Here is an 18,636-nt window from a genome sequence, read left to right on the forward strand (position 1 = left end):
TTGTGGCATGCATTTGTATCCCACCACCATGTGTCACCGTGGGGATGATGCGTTCAAGGGGATATGCACTGTTAATTTTTGTCCAATAATGGATTTCTTTCTAAAATAGCTTTCTTTTTGCCATTTTTCCATAAATGTCTGCTTTGTGGATTGCTCAACTGTTAATTGTCTTGTCAACAGATTATCCCACCTGATCTGTGGAACTCTGCAGCTCCGTCAGAGTTAGCATGGCTGTCTTGGCTGGCTCCTTGAGTAATGCTTTCCTTTCCTGCCTTGTCAGTTTAGGTGAACGGTCATTTGGTTGCAGGTTGGCAGTTGTGCCATATTCTTCCCATTTACTTAAGATGGACTAAAAGATGCTCTGAGATGTTCAAACCCTGTGGTTCTGCCCCATCAGCGGCAAGTCTCCAGTTGCTTGTTTGGTGTTGGTCCTGGCCAAAGGTGCTGAAACTGGAAGCTAAATTTACAGCCCATTAGTTCTTGACCTGATGAATGCCGGCCAAATAGTATCAGGAGAATAGATGGTGCTGATCTTAAGACATAGGTTTCACATTTTGCAGATGTAATGGGGGATAAATAAATGACTGTTAAGTTTGGATTTTACAAGGAAATTGCTGTTTTATTAGATTATTTGAATCAGCAAACATTTATTTTTACCCCCCGCCTGTATTTATTTATGCTCTGAATAACTTTAGCCTCTTTTATTTACAGTGCTGTCTTTTCACCCGAAGTCATAATTAGATTGAAACTAGCTGCAATAAAGTTGCACATTTCTACAGGGACTTTAGTTTTATTTTTTTCAATAGGATCTGCAAGCTTTTTAGTAAAACTTACTACTCTTTTAAGCCTCACTCCATTTTGGACCAATTAAATCCTTTAAACAATGATCACTTTGTTAATGTTTTGCCATAGCCATTATGAAGTTAGGAAAAGCTTACCCTGACACTGACTGAAGCCTGCTTCCACAGCAATGGGGCTCCCAGCACGTTTCAAGCAGAGATCCATTGAAAATAGCCTTAAGCCCGTGGTGTTGAATATGAGCCATGAGGGGGAAGTTAAAGGCCCTACCACGATGTAGAAACAACAGGCGTACATCTCCTGCAGAGGGTTTTATCAGCTTTCAACTCTATCAGATGGTGTTTCCAAACAGTGAACAGCCTACTGTTGCAGGATTTGCAGAAAGCTTCCTTCGGATAGTATTTGTCATCCTTTGTTTTGCAGCAAAAACTCTTCATCATTCATCTTCAATCATTTTCTGCTTAACTTCATCAGTCTTTCACCACATTGTGGAGGGGTTTTGGCCCACTCCTATCTACAACGTCGCTTTAGCTCATTGAGGTTTGCGGGCTTCCATTTCTGCACAGCATTACAATCAGGTTGACGTCCATTGAAGCACTTTGATTCTCTTCCTATTCAGCTATTCTGTTGTAGGTCTACTGCTGAGTTTGGGATCATCGTCTTGTGGATGACCAAACTGGGCCGAGTCAGAATACTTTAACTCGAGAGGGAAATTGCCTTGCCGCAGTCCTTCAGTTTAAACGTCCGTCTGAAATATTGAGATGTGATTCAGATTCAAGTAGAAACAACATTTTGTTAAATAAATAAAACTGTCTGTATTCTGTTAGCAAAACTGTTTAGAAATGACATTAAAGCATTGAGTTTGTGATGTTTTTGGGCCTGGCCAGGAGGTTTACAGTTTAATGGCCATACCTGGGAAGAATTTCCTGCACATCGTACAGAGGGTGTGGAGCATTTGATAATCATTTGATCAGCAACACAGGACTGCCACCTTCCCTTCTAAATCCTAATGAAATGGCAAGAGTGTAACTGGTTTTTCACTCTAGCTTCTCCATTTTGGCTTTGTGATTTAAGGCTGTAGGATCTGCTGTATGTTTTCGGCAACCTTATGGTCAGATTTAAGTCATTTAAAAACCAAGTAAAAAGTTTTTGTGTTATGTCCACATACAAAAAGCCCTGGAATTACATGAGGGTGTTTTTTTTCTTTTTCGCATGACTGTAATGATAACCTAACCATGGCCTGACATACATAATTTGTCTAATGGTATAAAAAGCTTTTTCCTTTTTTACCAGACTTGGGTCTACTACTGAGTATTACAGACATTAAATGAAAATGTAATGTGAAATTGGGGGCAGATCTGACTTTGGGCGTTAGACCAAACCCTCCAGGTTCTGTTCTTGGTTTAGCAGAGTCACGCCTCCATCAGGCTTGCTTTATTAAACTGGGTTTGGAGAAGCTGATTTATAATTGATGAACACACGGTGCTGGTGTTCCAAACACAAGTCAGATTAACTACGTGAGCAGAATTTGGATGAGCCCCAGCAACAAGCTTTGGGAAAGCTAAATTATTTTACTGATGAAATGTTTTCCGGACTATTCGGATATTTGGCAACTGGAGGCTCTGTGTTGACCTGGAAGACACTAGTGACGGTGTGAAGTGCAGAGATTGCAACCACATTGACTGAGTACAAGCCAGCAAAACAAAAATAGTACTAATTCGATATAGCTTTGCTTTTCTGTGTGCAGTAGCATTTTTCTTTAAGAGAGAATGTGCACAAAGATCCAATCTGGTTGGGAATGCACAGGTTGACCCAGGCATTAATTGAAAAGGGCTATGAGGGTATCCACTGCATTAGACCTTTAACCTTACCTTATTTAATCTATGGAAATTGACTCTAGTGTTGTGCCTTGCTTTCATCCACTTTTCTTGCTTTACATTCTGCGTTTGTAGTTTGCCACATATACATAGTAATGTTTTCATATTTTTCCTTTTCTGATTTATTGTAGCTGTTTGTCTCATGTCATTTTGTGTGTAGCTGCAGTAAAATAGGTTTACAGTGGGTTGGACAAAAAAATAAATAAGACACATTAAAAGGATTTTTGAAATTCTGTAAGGAGTTCAGATGAAGCTGCATCTTTCTCCCTGTAGGATTTAATATGCTGGATTTATCTACATTAATGTATATAAATAATCTATCAACAATCTATCAAAATTCAATTTGTTCTGAAGGGCAAATCCTTTTAATTGCAAATAGATTCTGGATGTGTATAAAAAAAAAAAAATGATTTATTTACCATAAAATTTCATCACCCTTAGGTCTATTTCCTACTGATTATATTTAGCAAAAGAAACATTAAGAGAAGAAAAAATCAATATAATAACACTAATTCTACCATCTATTTCTACAAAACTAACAGGAAACTTTTAGAAAATTAATATCAGGAATATTAAAGTTGCTGAACAAATTTCTGGCTTTTCTCAAATATTTACTTGGTCGTCATCTGAAGTTTAAAAAAAGAGATTGCAGCCTAATTTTTCTGTTTTTTTTATTTTGAGGGGAAATTTTCCATATATATATATATATATATATATATATATATATATATATATATATATACATACACACAGGGGTTGGACAATGAAACTGAAACACCTGGTTTTAGACCACAATAATTTATTACTATACTGTAGGGCCTCCTTTTGTGGTCAATACAGCATCAATTCGTCTTGGGAATGACATATACAAGTCCTGGACAGTGGTCAGAGGGATTTAAGCCATTCATCTTGCAGGATAGTGGCCAGGTCACTACGTGATACTAGTGGAGGAAAACGTTTCCTGACCGCCTCCTCCAAAACACCCCAAAGTGGCTCAATAATATTTAGATCTGGTGACTGTGCAGGCCATGGGAGATGTTCAACTTCACTTTCATGTTCATCAAACCAATCTTTCACCAGTCTTGCTGTGTGTATTGGTGCATTGTCATCCTGATACACGGCACCGCCTTCAGGATACAATGTTTGAACCATTGGATAGACATGGTCCTCAAGAATGGTTGGGTAGTCCTTGGCAGTGTTGTGTTGTGTGCATTTCAATATTTTGAGCAAAACTATGCTCTTACCCTGCTAATTGAACCTTCACACTCTGCTCTTACTGGTGCAATGTGCAATCAATGAAGACTGCCTACCAGGCTGGTCCAATTTAGCCATGAAACCTCCCACACTAAAATGACAGGTGTTTCAGTTTCATTGTCCAACGCCTGTATATATAAAAAAAAAAAAAAAAAAGGCCTTCTCGTAAGTATCGGTGTGCCTTCCTGCGGTCCGGATCCCGTCACCTCTCAATGGGCCTCTGGACCTTTGGACTGTCCTGTTTCTCAGCTTAGCTGATGTGGGAATCTCATTACAGCAGCCACTTTCTGGCCTGAAGTCCGCTTTGTGGCAGGGAGTTAGTGGCTGGTTCATCCGGCCCAGCTCATCGGATGTCTGGATGAATCCGAAGGAAAACACGCTCTTAAAGAAAGTCACTTAGCTATGCTTAGCTGGTCCAGGCATACTTTACAGGGTTTTTACACAAAAATTAGACAAATTCAACAAGGAAGTGTACGATGCACAAAAACATTAATTGCTACTGAAATCTGGCATGTTGGTCAAACTTCTTCTTGAAAACCTTTTTGTTTGTGGTAGTCCTGATTCTGCCTTTTTTTCTGAGCCGGCACTCCAGCCCCCGGAGCTGGGAGCTTTACTGATCTGAGTCTGAATCCTTTTTAAGCTCAGAGAGATAGTCATAAAGATTTGGCTTGGAATTAGTGGTTCGTGGCGCCAATTTATGGTTAATTAAGCTATTTGAAGAGATGGCAGTTTTAATCTTGCAATGATAAAAAACATGATTGTATATATCACTCTGTCACAGTTTTTTTTATCTAGTACCGAGGGAGTTCTCTTGGTGGTGGAGGCTTCTTCATTGCTTTGTATTAAAGCTTATAGTTATCACAACACAACAAGACAACTTCAGGACTGCTTCCTTTCTTTCTTCAAAATAAGAAATAATAATGAGTTGTTCTCTTTTTCCAGGAAGTGGAGCCACAGCAGTGGTTCAGGCCGCCTACTGTACACCCCGAAAGGAGAAGGTCGCCATCAAACGCATCAACCTAGAGAAGTGCCAGACCAGTATGGATGAACTCCTGGTAAGTTGGGAGTTGGCGCTGCTTCTTGCTGCTCAAGATTGACTTTAAGGACTCTGCATTGTTTGCATCTGCATGGAATTTCTTCTACCGCTGCTTCTCATTACTCATTTTCTCTGGGCACGCATCCAATCAATCGTGTCACTTTAGACACTACTCCAGTTGTTCTCTTAAGGACGGCTCCACTTACAGCCAGGAAAGTGCTGGAGCTGCCTCTCATAGCAGCGCTTTGCTGTATCTTTATACCAGGCTGTTTCATTCAGTCTTGCGCTGCAGCTAAACACATCATTTATTGAAAGACATGTGACTAATGATTTGGCTCCAGAGGTGGTGGCATTACGTCCCGCTTCATAAAAGTCCGTTTGCACGTAGAAATAACCGGATGCTTGTTTGTGGCTCCAGTTCATAAACAGGTGGTTATCTGTATTCGTCCATTCATCCTGTGTTTAAAATAATAATAAAAAAAAATATTTCTATTCAAAGCCAATCATTTAGAGCTTATGAATGTGGTAATATGATACAGCATTTGAAGTAGGTACAGTTTCAGGTACTATGCTGTAGTAACGGTTAGATTTACTCATCCAGAACCCTGAGAACGGATTTCACAGGAAACAAATATTGTGTAAGCCTACATGCATCCTTCGAAGATCATGGTCAGAGAAATCTGGCAGCCAGGTTGCTCAGCACTAGTCGGCAACACTAAACCCTTCCCCACCCCCTTGAATTATGCAGGATGAATCAGGCGAATGGTGCTCCCAGATTCCTGGTGCAGGAGGTCACATGGAGTACTGGGCGATCGGATTTCCTGCATGCGGTTTCCTCCCACAGCTCCACAGCATGCTGGGTGCGCACTTGAAAGACGAGGATGCTCTAAATTGAAGCCAGATTGCCCCTTCCAAGAACTCTTCTTTAAAGTAGGCTGCAGAGAGTTTTTAACAGAGCCTGCAGCTATTTAACCTGGTCTCTGAAGTTCTTTGATGCTGGAAAAGCAACAGCACCTCATCTCTGGGTCACCTTTTGTAGTGTTTCCATGTATGGGAGCGTAACAGACTGGGTTTCTGCAGTGAGTCGTGACATTCTCTTGCAATTATGGTAACTTGGAAAAGTATTCATACTCCTTGAACCTTTTCACTGTTCATTACATTGCAATCACAAACTTCAATGTATTTTTGGGGGGATTTTATGTGATAGACCAACACAGTGTGTGGATAATTGTCAAGTGGAGGGAAAGCATACATTTTTTGAACAACCTGAATGTGATATGCATTTGATGTCCTTAAATAAAATCTATTGCAACTAATCTTCTTCAAAGCTCAGCTAATTAATAAAGTCCAACTGTTTGAGAGAGAACTCTAGTGAAAAACTGCATCATGAAGATCAAGGAAAATCACAGATAGGTGAGGAAGAAAGTTTTGGATGGATTTGAAGCAGAGTTAGTTTATTAAACAATACCCTAAGCTTTGAATATCTGACAGAGAACGCTTGTATCCATCATCTGAAAACGGAAAGAGTATGGCACAACTGTAAATCTACCAAGACATGGCCTTTCACCTAAACCGACAGGCTGGGAAAGGAGAGAATTAATCAAAAAAGCTGCCAAGAAGTCCTTGTTAACTCTGGAGGAGCTGGAGGGATCCACAACTCGTGTGTTGAGAGGACAGCTGTTAGTAGCGCACAAATCTTCCAGCCAGGCGACACGAAATGGCCTGAACGTCAATGCGATGTTTTATATCAAAGTATATTCATGTGTTAGAATGGTCCAGTCAAAGTCCAGGCATGGATCTAATCAACAAAATGTGGCAAGCCTTATAAATAGATGTGCAAAGCTGGAAGAGACAAACCCAATAGGTTTTAAAGTTGTAAGCAAAAGCTAGTTCTATAAGGTATTGGCTCGGGGGGGGGGCTGAATACAAATGTGCAATAGCTTTAAGACTTTGATTTTTAAAACCGTTTGAAACTCATGTAGCTTCGCTATTAGTCAGTACTTCAGTAGTCCGTAAATCCCAATCAAATACATTAAGTTTGTAGTTTTTACATGAGAAATGTGGAAAATTAAAGGGGTCTAAATACTCTGGCAACTGTATTATAGTTGGTTTAATAAAGTGTGAATGAGTTGGTTGCTTGGTTGCTTTATAAGATGTAAAAAAAAAAAAAAGCTCAAAGTGACATTAAAAGATAAGATTAATTGTGAAAGGTAAAAAAGTCAGAGTTCTCACAATAGAACAGGACTGCACTTGAGTATTGGGGCTGCAGAGTGAAATATTGTCCTTGATTACATTTTTACCCTCCAAATAAGCACTCCCAATCATCCCAATATCATCCCAATATTAAAACTGTTTCTCCATGTGAACGCAAAGCAGAAGCAAATCAGGTGCTCTTTGAATCACTAATCTGAGTCAAAGGTTGCCTAGGTTGCTGATGACTTAGCATTGATGTTTTAACTCTGTCTGAAGGTCCAACTCTGCTGACACAGTGCCAACTAGAATCGCAAGCTCTACTTCAGTATTTACTGTGGTGATTTTGTTGTCCCGATGCTGAGAAGACTCGTTTTACCAGGAGGAAATCCAACTGTCGGCGCCAAACAGACACTCGCGATGCAGGCAGAACTGACCGAACTCTAGTCTAGACACTCTTCAATGTGCCATCGGCATCCATAGTGGTCAGGGGCTTATTACTGGGTACTGCGCTTCGTGACAGTTTCTTGGTAAATCACACGCCTTTTTATAGTGTAATTTTCCTTTGCTTTAGGATGTTCAAATGACGGGCATAAAACTTTACCCTGCCAATAACAGACTTTTTTTAAATTATAGATTTATCATGATAAAACCACAGAACTATCTTAAGAACGATCAGAATCCCAAATCATCTCTGCGATCATTTTTGTCTATAATTATGTGACCATAGTCAGCACATATTGGGTTATATATTTATCTATCTATATATATATCTATATATATATATATATATATTTATATATATTATATATATATATATTTATATAATATATATATATAATATATATTTTATATATATATATATATATATATGCAACTTCTTTATTTCCTAATAGTTTTTTGGTGTGCATGTGTGGAAGCTGCAGAGGGACTGAGTCATAGCGAATGTGGATGTGAAGCACTCTGAGCAACCAGAGGTGATGTAATACGGCTTCTATAGAGGCCTCTCTGTGCGTGTGCCATCTCTGTGGTTCTGTGGCACCAGTTTGTAACCCTGCACTCTATTCAGTTCGTTACAATAGGTCAGTTATTTTCTGATCGGTTTCAAAGTTCTCAGATGTGGCAGTTTTTTAACAGATCTTTCTCAGCTGGAAAGTACAACAGTGAAGTTCTTTTTTATGGGTCTTTCTTCGTCCGCCTCCGTTAAATATCCTGACTCTGCTCCGTTAAATTTCAAATATAAGCTGGAAAGACTTAACGACTTAAAGGAAATTATATTTTTCTGGGTTGGTTGTGAGTTATGAGACCAATATTTGCTAATTTAAATTGTTGAACAATTTTAATTTCTAACCACATTTGTAAATTTTTTTATGCCACGTAGTACAAATGGACAGATGTAATAGTCTTGCTGCTTTTAAGAGAATTAAACATTTCTCTATTTGTTTTTTTTTTATTTCAGTGTTTTTATTATCAGCATTTGAAGAATCCTCATACTTGGCACTGCTTCAACCATGACCAGAATCATCATCTTTTAAAGTCTGAAGCTGCTGACCATGACTAGATACGATATTTCTTTATTATCAGAACAAGTCTGAAATGTCTTGCATCACAGAAATATTGTTTACAGACATATATACGCAGACAGAATCAGAAAGTCCACATTGTAAAATGAGCAGATTAAGGCATTCTGGCATGCTGTTTATTGTTCCATGTTTAGTGTCAGGATTCACTGATGTTTTTTCAGTTTAACCTGATTAAACTGCACGGTGGTGCAGTTGGTAGCACTGTTGCCTTGCAGCAAGAAGGTCCTGGGTTCGATTCCCGGCCGGGGGTCTTTCTGCATGGAGTTTGCATGTTCTCCCTCTGCATGCGTGGGTTCTCACTGGGTACTCCAGCTTCCTCCCACAGTCCAAAGACATACCTGTTAGGTTAATTGGTCACTCTAAATTGCCCTTAGGTGTATGAATGAGTGTGTGCATGGTTGTTTGTGTGTTGCCCTGCGATGGACTGGCAACCTGTCCAGGGTGTACCCCGCCTCTCGCCCATAGACTGCTGGAGATAGTCACCAGCTTCCCCGTGACCCACTATGGAATAAGTGGTAGAAAATGACTGACTGACCTGATTAAACTCTGGAACCCTGTATCTTCGACCTGATGGTAACTGTCTGTATTCCTGATTCAGAGCATAGTCAGGGTTAAAGGTGATGTTATTGGCTAATCCCACCATTTTATTATGGTAGGAGGATTCAAAAAGGTTTTTCAACTGGGTGGCCTAAAATCTTTGAGCAAGTTTCATTTGATGAAGCAGTTTTAGATTTTTTTAGCAATGGACCAACTTTTATACCACATGGTATTACAGTTCTGCAAAATGCTCACTATTACTTCAAGATGGTGCTCATCTTATAGAGGCCAAATTAGGGGAATAAGTGAATCACGTGTTCATTTTGTTTCTTTAAATGTACTTTTTTCTTTTTTTCTAAAATGACAACAGAAGTGGGACACCGTTTGTCTTTTTGTTTTATTCAAATGTCTTTCACAGGCTATCTGGTTAATGAATGACTTGAAGCCTATAATTTAATCAGGGGATATGAAAACTGTTTGCAGCGTGGAGGTCTCCATGTGCAGAGACCGACGGGTGTGTCTGGTCTACTTTCCAAGTTGGATGAACAGGAAAAACAACTGCTGTGAATGCCTGGGTTAGTATTCACAGCAGTAGTTATTGCAGCACGCACCTATCAAACAACAGCTGCATAGAAAACTGTTAGGATGTGTGGGAAGATGCGTTACAGTCATAGAAAGTTTTTCTTTTTGTTTGTTTTAATAAAACGCCAAAACATTTAAACAACACAATATAACTCCAAGTAGATCAAACTTCTGTGAAATCAAACTGTCCACTTAGGAAACAACACTGATTGACAATTTCACATGCTGTTGTGCAAATGGAATAGACAACAGGGGGAAATTTTTGGCGATTAGCAAGACACACTAAATAAAGGAGTGGTTCTGCAGGTGGGGACCACAGACCACTTCTCAATACCTATGCTTTATGGCCGCACGGCCCTCCATGTGCTCACCAGAGGTAGCCTGACTGCCATTAGGCACCGAGATGAGATCCTCAGACCCCTTGTGAGACCATATGCTGGTGCTGGGTTCCTCCTAATGCAGGACAATGCTAGACCTCATGTGGCTGGAGTGTGTCAGCAGTTCCTGCAAGATGAAGACATTGAAGCTATGGACTGGCCCGCCCGTTCCCCAGACCTGAATCCGATTGAGCACATCTGGGACATCATGTCTCGCTCCATCCACCAACGTCACGTTGCACCACAGACTGTCCAGGAGTTGGCGGATGCTTTAGTCCAGGTCTGGGAGGAGATCCCTCAGGAGACCATCCGCCGTCTCATCAGGAGCATGCCCAGGCGTTGTAGGGCGGTCATACAGACACGTGGAGGCCACACACAATACTGAGCCTCATCTTGACTTGTTTTAAGGACATTACATCAAAGTTGGATCAGCCTGTAGTGTGTTTTTCCACTTTAACTTTTTGTGTGACTCCAAATACAGGCCTCCATTAATATATTTGATTTCCATTGATGATTTTTGTGTGATTTTGTTGTCAGCACATTCAACTTTGTAGAGAAGAAAGTATTCAAAGAGAATATTTCATTCATTCAGATCTAGGTGTTATTTGAGTGTTCCCTTTATTTTTTTGAGCAGTGTATTTGTTGCTGCAGCCTCAGTGTTTTACTTGAAAAAATCTGTTTCCATTCTCAGTGCACACCTAAAAAGATGGGAATTATATGCTCCCTGTTGTTCCATATTTCCTTTTTTTGGGTTCACTTCCCTGCAGAGCTGTCGCTTCACTGTACTGAAGGTTTAGGGTGAACTGACAGATCATGGAGATTTAAAGAAAAAAAAAAGCACAGTCTGTTCTCAACCTTATTTTGGTCCTATCTTGCTTTTTTGTTCTTAATGTACTGTGCATCATGAGGTCATCTCGCTGAAGGGATTTCTCATTGAAGGGGCAGACTGAGAAGCACAGCTCTGATAGTGATGACTCTGCAGCACAGCCGCTCTGCAGCTAATGTACAGCGTGTGAGCTAAGCATTTATTCTGATGGAGTATCTGACTTTGATTACATGCATTTTTATCCAGTGACATCTATTGACTGATGTCTTTAACAAGTCTGCTTAGCTTGAGAGTTAAGATGCTTCTTAGGCTTGTGGTGCACTTTTCATGATTAAAAAAACCCCACAAATGCAGTAACTTTCTTGACTTGCAAGGCTCCATCAGTAATAACATACACCCAAAACATATTTACACATTAAACCTTCTTGCAGTATTTACAGTGCCTTGCGAACGTATTCGGCCCCCTTGAACTCTTCAACCTCTTGCCACATTTCAGGCTTCAAACATAAAGATATAAAATTCTAATTTTTTGTGAAGAATCAACAACAAGTGGGACACAATCATGAAGTGGAATGAAATTTATTGGATGTGTCAAACTTTTTAACAAATAAAAAACTGAAAAGTGGGGCATGCAATATTATTCGGCCCCCTTGCATTAATACTTTGTAGCGCCACCCTTTGCTGCAATTACAGCTGCAAGTTGCTTGGGGTATGCCTCTATCAGTTTTGCATATCGAGAGAATTCTTGCCCATTCTTCCTTGCAAAACAGCTGGAGCTCAGTGAGGTTGGATGGAGAGCGTTCGTGAACAGCAGTCTTCAGCTCTTTCCACAGATTCTCGATTGGATTCAGGTCTGGACTTTGACTTGGCCATTCCAACACCTGGATATGTTTATTTGTGAACCATTCCATTGTAGATTTGGCTTTATGTTTTGGATCATTGTCTTGTTGGAAGATAAATCTCCATCCCAGTCTCATGTCTCTTGCAGACTCCAACAGGTTTTCTTCCACAATGGTCCTGTATTTGGCCCCATCCATCTTCCCATGAATTTTGACCATCTTCCCTGTCCCTGCTGACGAAAAGCAGGCCCAAACCATGATGCTGCCACCACCATGTTTGACAGTGGGGATGGTGTTGTGATGGAAATTCTGTTATTAAGTGTTCCAAAGTGTATGACGTTTGGTTTACCTTACTCCAGTGAACATCTGTGTTAGAGGGGGAAGCTGTAAAAGCCATTATCAGAAGTTTAATGGTTAAGGATATTTGTTACGGTGATGCCTCGGGGAGAGTAGATGGTTGTTCCTAGGTAACCTTCTCACCTCTGAACCCGAGAAGGGTCTGGGGTTGTAAAACACAGACTCTTTGAAGTTGAGATAACACTGTCATGTTCTGGTATAAATACTGTGTGTAAATGTTGTTCGGGGCTCTGTTTCACTGACTAACCTCGGTGTCAGGGTCTTCAAACGCTGAATGCCTTTGAATAAAACTTATAAAGACAAAGTCCGGATTTTCTCTTGTTATGAGTCAACTTCTACCAACTTTGATAAGAAAATTCCACAACAGTGTGTTCAGGGTGATGAGCTGTGTTGCTTTTACGCCAAACATATCATTTTGCTTTGTGGCCAAACAGTTAGATTTTGGTTTCATCTGACCAGAGCACCTTCTTCCACATGTTTGGTGTGTCTCCCAGGTGGCTTGTGGCAAACTTTAAACGAGACGTTTTATGGATATCTTTGAGAAATGGCTTTCTTCTTACCAGTCTTCCATAAAGGCCAGATTTGTGCAGTGTACGACTGATTGTTGTCCTATGGACAGACTCTCCCACCTCAGCTGTAGATCTCTGCAGTTCATCCAGAGTGATCATGGGCCTCTTGGCTGCATCTCTGATCAGTCTTCTCCTTGTTCGAGATGAGAGTTTAGAGGGACAGCCGGGTCTTGGTAGATTTGCAGTGGTCTGATACTCCTTCCATTTCAATATGATTGCTTGCACAGTGCTCCTTGGGATGTTTAAAGCTTGGGAAATATTTTTGTATCCAAACCCGGCTTTAAACGTCTCCACAACAGTATCTCGGACCTGCCTGGTGTGTTCCTTGGTCTTCATGATGCTCTCTTCGCTTTGAACAGAACCCTGAGACTATCACAGAGCAGGTGCATTTATACGGAGACTTGATTACACACAGGTGGATTCTATTTATCATCATCAGTCATTTGGGACAACATTGGATCATTCAGAGAGCCTCACTGAACTTCTGGAATGAGTTTGCTGCACTGAAAGTAAAGGGGCCGAATAGTATTGCACGCCCCACTTTTCAGTTTTCTATTTGTTAAAAAAGTTTGACACCTCCAATAAATTTAATTCTACTTCACTTCCACTTGTGTCCCACTTGTTGTTGATTCTTCACAAAAAATTTGAATTTTATATCTTTATGTTTGAAGCCTGAAATGTGGCAAGAGGTTGAAAAGTTCAAGGGGGAATACTTTCTCAAGGCACTGTATTTTCTAATAAAGGTAATGTCATGTGTATATACTACTAATGGTACTATTTTGCAGCTTTGTGTTTCTGATCCAACTGCATTTCATTATTGGCAGCCTGTTTTTTTTTCGTGTTTTTTTTCCCTGTGTCACTTCTTTCCTTCTTCTGTAACTCTTATTTATAATAGATTATTTATGCTGTACTGATGGTGTGCTGCCAAAGGGATTTCTATTGGTACCTTCAGTGTCTTTTAACTTCCATCATGAAGAATAAGCATTTCACCAGAAACATGTTTTAGCTGTCTGAGGGTTTAAATCACCAACGTATCACATAAATACTGCAGATCTTTGGTGGTAGAAAAAAATGAGGATGACATTTAAGTCAAGTTTATTTATACAGCGCTTTTCAGCAACAAGGCACTCAAGGTGCTGTACATAAGAAAAAACATTACAATGATACAGAAAATCAAACAACAACAAAAAACAAAGAGAATAGAATGATGGATAAGAAAATGAAAGGTTAATTGGCCTGAAAATGTAACTAATAATGTTTAGATGGCACAGTCAAAGGCAACTCTAAACAAATACGTTTTTAATCTTGATTTAAAGCCACTTAAGGTTTCAGCGCTTTTACAGTTTTCTGGGAGTTTATTCCAGATTAGTCGAGCATAAGAACTAAAAGCTGCTTCTCCGTGTTTAGTTCTGGTTTTGGGTATGCAGAGTAGATTTGAGCCAGAAGACCTAAGAGGTCTGGCTGGTTGATACACTGACAACAAGTCTTTAATGTATTTTGGTGCTAAGCCATTCAGTGATTTATAGATTAACAGAAGTATTGAAAAGTCTGTTCTCTGAGCTACAAGGAGCCAGTGTAGGGACTTTAGAACCGGGCTGATGTGCTCCACTTTCTTAGTTCTAGTGAGGACGCGGGCAACAGCGTTCTGGATCAACTGCAGCTGTTTGATCGACTTTTTAGGCAGACCTGTGAAGACACCATTGCAGTAATCAATTCTACTAAAGATGAACCCATGAATTAGTTTTTCAAGGTCCTGCTGAGACATTAGTCCTTTAATCCTAGAGATGTTCTTTAGGTAATAGAAGGCCGACATAGTTACTACCTTTATGTGCCTCTGAAGGTTGAGGTCTGAGTCCATCACTACACCCAGGTTTCGAGCCTGATTGGTGGTTTCTAGCTGTATTAACTGAAGCTGTGTGCTAACTTTTAAACACTCTTCCTTAGGTCCAAAGATTATTACTTCAGTTTTATTTTGATTCAGCTGAAGAAAATTTAGGCCCATCCATGCATTGATTTCTTCTAAGCATTTACCCAGCGCTTGAATGGGTTCATAGTCACCTGGTGACATCGTAACATATAGCTGTGTGTCATCTGCATAGTTATGATAACTTACGTTGTTGTTTATTAAAATCTGATTTAGGGGGAGCATGTAGATATTGAATAGGAGGGGCCCTAAGATGGATCCTTGGGGAACGCCACATGTGATTTTTGTGCTCTCTGATGTAAAGTTACCTACTGACACAAAAAAGTCCCTGTCCTTCAAGTAGGATTTAAACCAGTTGACTGCTGTACCAGAAAGGCTGACCCAATTTTCCAGGCGCTCTAATAAAATGGAGTGATCAACAGTGTCGAATGCTGCACTAAGGTCCAATAATACCTGCACTGTGGTTCTTCCACAGTCTGCATTTATACGGATGTCATTGAACACCTTGACAAGAGCAGTCTCTGTACTGTGGTGAGCAGGAAGCCTGACTGGAAGACATCGAAGCGGTTGGTCATTGTTAGGAAGTTGTTTAACTGTTGAAACACAGCTTTTTCAATTATCTTACTGATGAAGGGGGGGGGGTTTGATATAGGCCTGTAGTTCTGCAGTAGCAGCTTGTCCAAGTTGCTCTTTTTCAATAGAGGTTTGATAATTGCTGTTTTTAGGGCCTGGGGGAAAACACCTGATAAAAGGGACATGTTTATTATTTGTGTTAAATCAGATATTATTACAGGCAAAGCTTTCTTAAGGAAAGGATCGAGACAGCAGGAAGAAGAGCTTAGTTGGTGTACGATTTCTTCTATGTTTTTGTAGTTTATTTGGTGAAATTGGGAAATTTTGTCAAAATCAGTTCTAGTTGGAGACAACATTGGTACTGGAGTGGATGTGCTGACTGCCCCTCTGATCTTTTGGGTTTTTTCAGTAAATAATTTAGCAAATTCATTGCAGGCCCTGGTAGAGTGGAGTTCAGATGCTACAGTTACAGGATGGTTTGTTAACCTGTCGACCGTGGCAAATAATGCACGAGCATTGTTAATGTTTTTGCTGATGATCTCAGAAAAGAAAGATTCCCTTGCATTTTTCAGTTGCAGGTTATATCTGTATAGTCTCTCTTTATAGATAATATAGTGAACCTGGAGTCCAGTCTTTCGCCACCTGCGTTCAGCTTTTCGACACTCCTTTTTTTCACTTCTGACTGGTGGAGCACTTCTACATGGAGACATTTTTTCCCAGAAACGACTTTCACTATAATTGGACCAATTGAATCAATGATGTCCGAGATTTTAGAATGAAAGTTTTCTACCAGCTCATCTGCAGTGTTACAGGGCAAAGTGGAGGTAGAAGAGTAAATCTGGTTAAAGGTTTCAGCAGCACCGTCCTTAAAGATGCGTTTTCTTATAATATCGCTTTGGCTAATTGAGCCATTGGAGATGAAGCTTTCAAAAATAACAGAAAAGTGGTCAGATAGGGCAACATCAGGTACAGACACCTTGGAAATGTTTAGACCCTTAGTGATGATCAAGTCCAAAATATGTCCCTGTTTGTGCGTTTGCTGTTTAACATGTTGAGTCAAACCAAAATTTCTAAGAGTGTCACATAGATCTATTGCACTTCTGTCTTCAGGATTGTCCATGTGAATGTTGAATGAAGTCTCCCACAATAATTACACAGTCATAATCAAGACATATCACAGATGAAAACTCATCAAAATCACTGAAAAAGTTTGTTTTGGACTTAGGAGGCCTGTAAATATTCAAGAACATGGTTCAGACCGGGCTCTTCACCTGGAAAGCCAAATATTCAAAAGAGTCAAATTTGCCCAGAAATACTTTTTTATACTTTGGTAAATCTTTAAACAAGGTGGCCACCCCTCCACCTTTTCTTTGCTGTCTGCAAAGAAAAGGTGGAGGGGTGGTGAAAATTGTAGTTCGGAGGCGTCGACTCTATCAGAATGGGAGCTTCATTAAATTCATGTAACCATGTTTCTGTTAAAAACATAACATCATGATCGTGGTCAGTAATGAAGTCATTCAACTATTTTCCTGACAGAGATCTTATGTTCAATAAAGCCAGTTTATATGACTTAATTGCTAATATTAAGTCTGTGTCTGATTGTACCTGACGGTTTATGGCTTTTTTTTGATTGTTTATTACATTTAGGCTGTCTTTCTTGAGTTATAGTAGAAAAGATCACTGGTTGTTAAAATTGAGTTTTGCTCCATCAACACAGACAAAGACACAGACTTCAGTTTCTTCACCTTTTTTTTTTTTGTTAATGGATGGCACAGGAAGCCTGGCCTGCCCTATATACTGGGTCTTAACTGTCTGGAAAAATATGGAATTTCCTTTAGCCTTTTTCCAGGTTTGTATATGTATGGAAGAGGAATATTGACCATAAAAATGTTTACCAAACTTTTCTCATCGTTATCTCATCTATAAAAGGTTTTTAAATTGATTTATATTTAAATGACCTGTTTTGACTTTAATTTGCAAAGTTATTCCTCAAGTCCAACAATTGACCTTTCAGTAATTGTTGACTTATTTAATGAGGCAGGTTCTGTATCCCAGAGATGCACATGTTTTAGTGTGAAATCTGCATATACACCAGTTAGCATCTTGTCAAGATGTTAAACGCTTGGGGACAAATAGGTCCTACAAGTAACCCAATGACCCTAAACATGCCACCAAATTAGTTTCAAATTGGCGTAAGGACAACATAGTCATTTTTTCGAAGTGGCCAATCAGACAGCTCCAATCTTATTCATATGGTAAACATAGCTGGGTGAGAGCAAGGTGTGACCTACAAACCAGACTCGGTTACCAGTTCTGTCTGAAGGAATGGACCAAAGTTCCTGCAAACTATTGTGTTGAGAAGCTTGTGGAAGTGTAACCAAAATGTTTGACCAAAGTCATGCAGCTTAAAAGGCAACAAAAGAAAGTTATAAATTATCTGAAACTTTCTCTTGCTCGTTATTTTGGCATTAAAATAGTTTTTATGCAGTGTATTTAATTCATCTGATTTCACCGGTGTGTTTTTGTTTAGCCATTAGGTCAAACACTTCTAAGTATTCCAGTACACAAACAAAAGCTGCACCTCTTTAGTGATCGCACTGCTGAAAGTCAACTGTATTTTCTGTCTCAAAGGAAGCTTGTCTCTCCCTGAATGGCTTTTGGTGTGGTGGTAAAGTGATGGATTAAGACCGCTATGCCAGCATTACCTCAGCTCTGCTGCTGTCCAGACACACACACACACAGGCAGCAACAAAGCTTTAAATCTGTCTAACGAGCTAAGTGCTGGCAGTTTTTTTTTTTTATACCTCTGCATAGCTGTGCATTACAGTGACATAGCAGGTTTCTTTTGTGTACTGTTGTCATATCATTCCCAATCATTGCATTAAAGTAAAGTAGCAGCATCAATGATGATCTTTTGCTGTATCTGGTTTATTTCTCCTGGCCTTGCAGTGTAAAAGGAGATGTTTCTGTATCTGCACTGTTTTTTTTGGTGCTTCATATATTACTGCCAAAATTCTTTATTTTAATGCCCTAATCACATATACAGTGGGGAGAACGTATTTGATACACGGCCAATTTAGCAAGTTTTCACTATTGCATGACTATTTTCTTGCATGACATAAATATTTGATGCAAAACAAAGCTTAATATTTAGTACAGAAACCTTTTTGTTTGCAATTACAGATATCAGATGTTTCCTGTAGTTCTTGACGAGGTTTGCTCACAGTGACGGAGGGATTTTGGACCACTCCTCCATACTTCTCCAGATCTTTCAGGTTTTGGGGCTGTCGCTGGGCAATACGGCCCCATCCATC

General features: G+C 39.8%; 1 protein-coding gene across 1 annotated transcript in view; it reads left to right on the forward strand.

Moving 5' to 3' along the window:
• Positions 1–18,636, forward strand: part of oxsr1b (oxidative stress responsive kinase 1b) — a 73,999-nt gene that overhangs the window by 11,409 nt on the left and 43,954 nt on the right. The window contains exon 2 of the mRNA XM_047349441.1: positions 4,872–4,984. Coding sequence (XP_047205397.1) covers positions 4,872–4,984 — 113 coding nt within the window. The remainder of the gene's footprint in view (positions 1–4,871; positions 4,985–18,636) is intronic.

This window comes from Girardinichthys multiradiatus, chromosome 21, assembly GCF_021462225.1.
Source record: "Girardinichthys multiradiatus isolate DD_20200921_A chromosome 21, DD_fGirMul_XY1, whole genome shotgun sequence".
Classification (NCBI taxonomy): Eukaryota; Metazoa; Chordata; class Actinopteri; order Cyprinodontiformes; family Goodeidae; genus Girardinichthys; species Girardinichthys multiradiatus.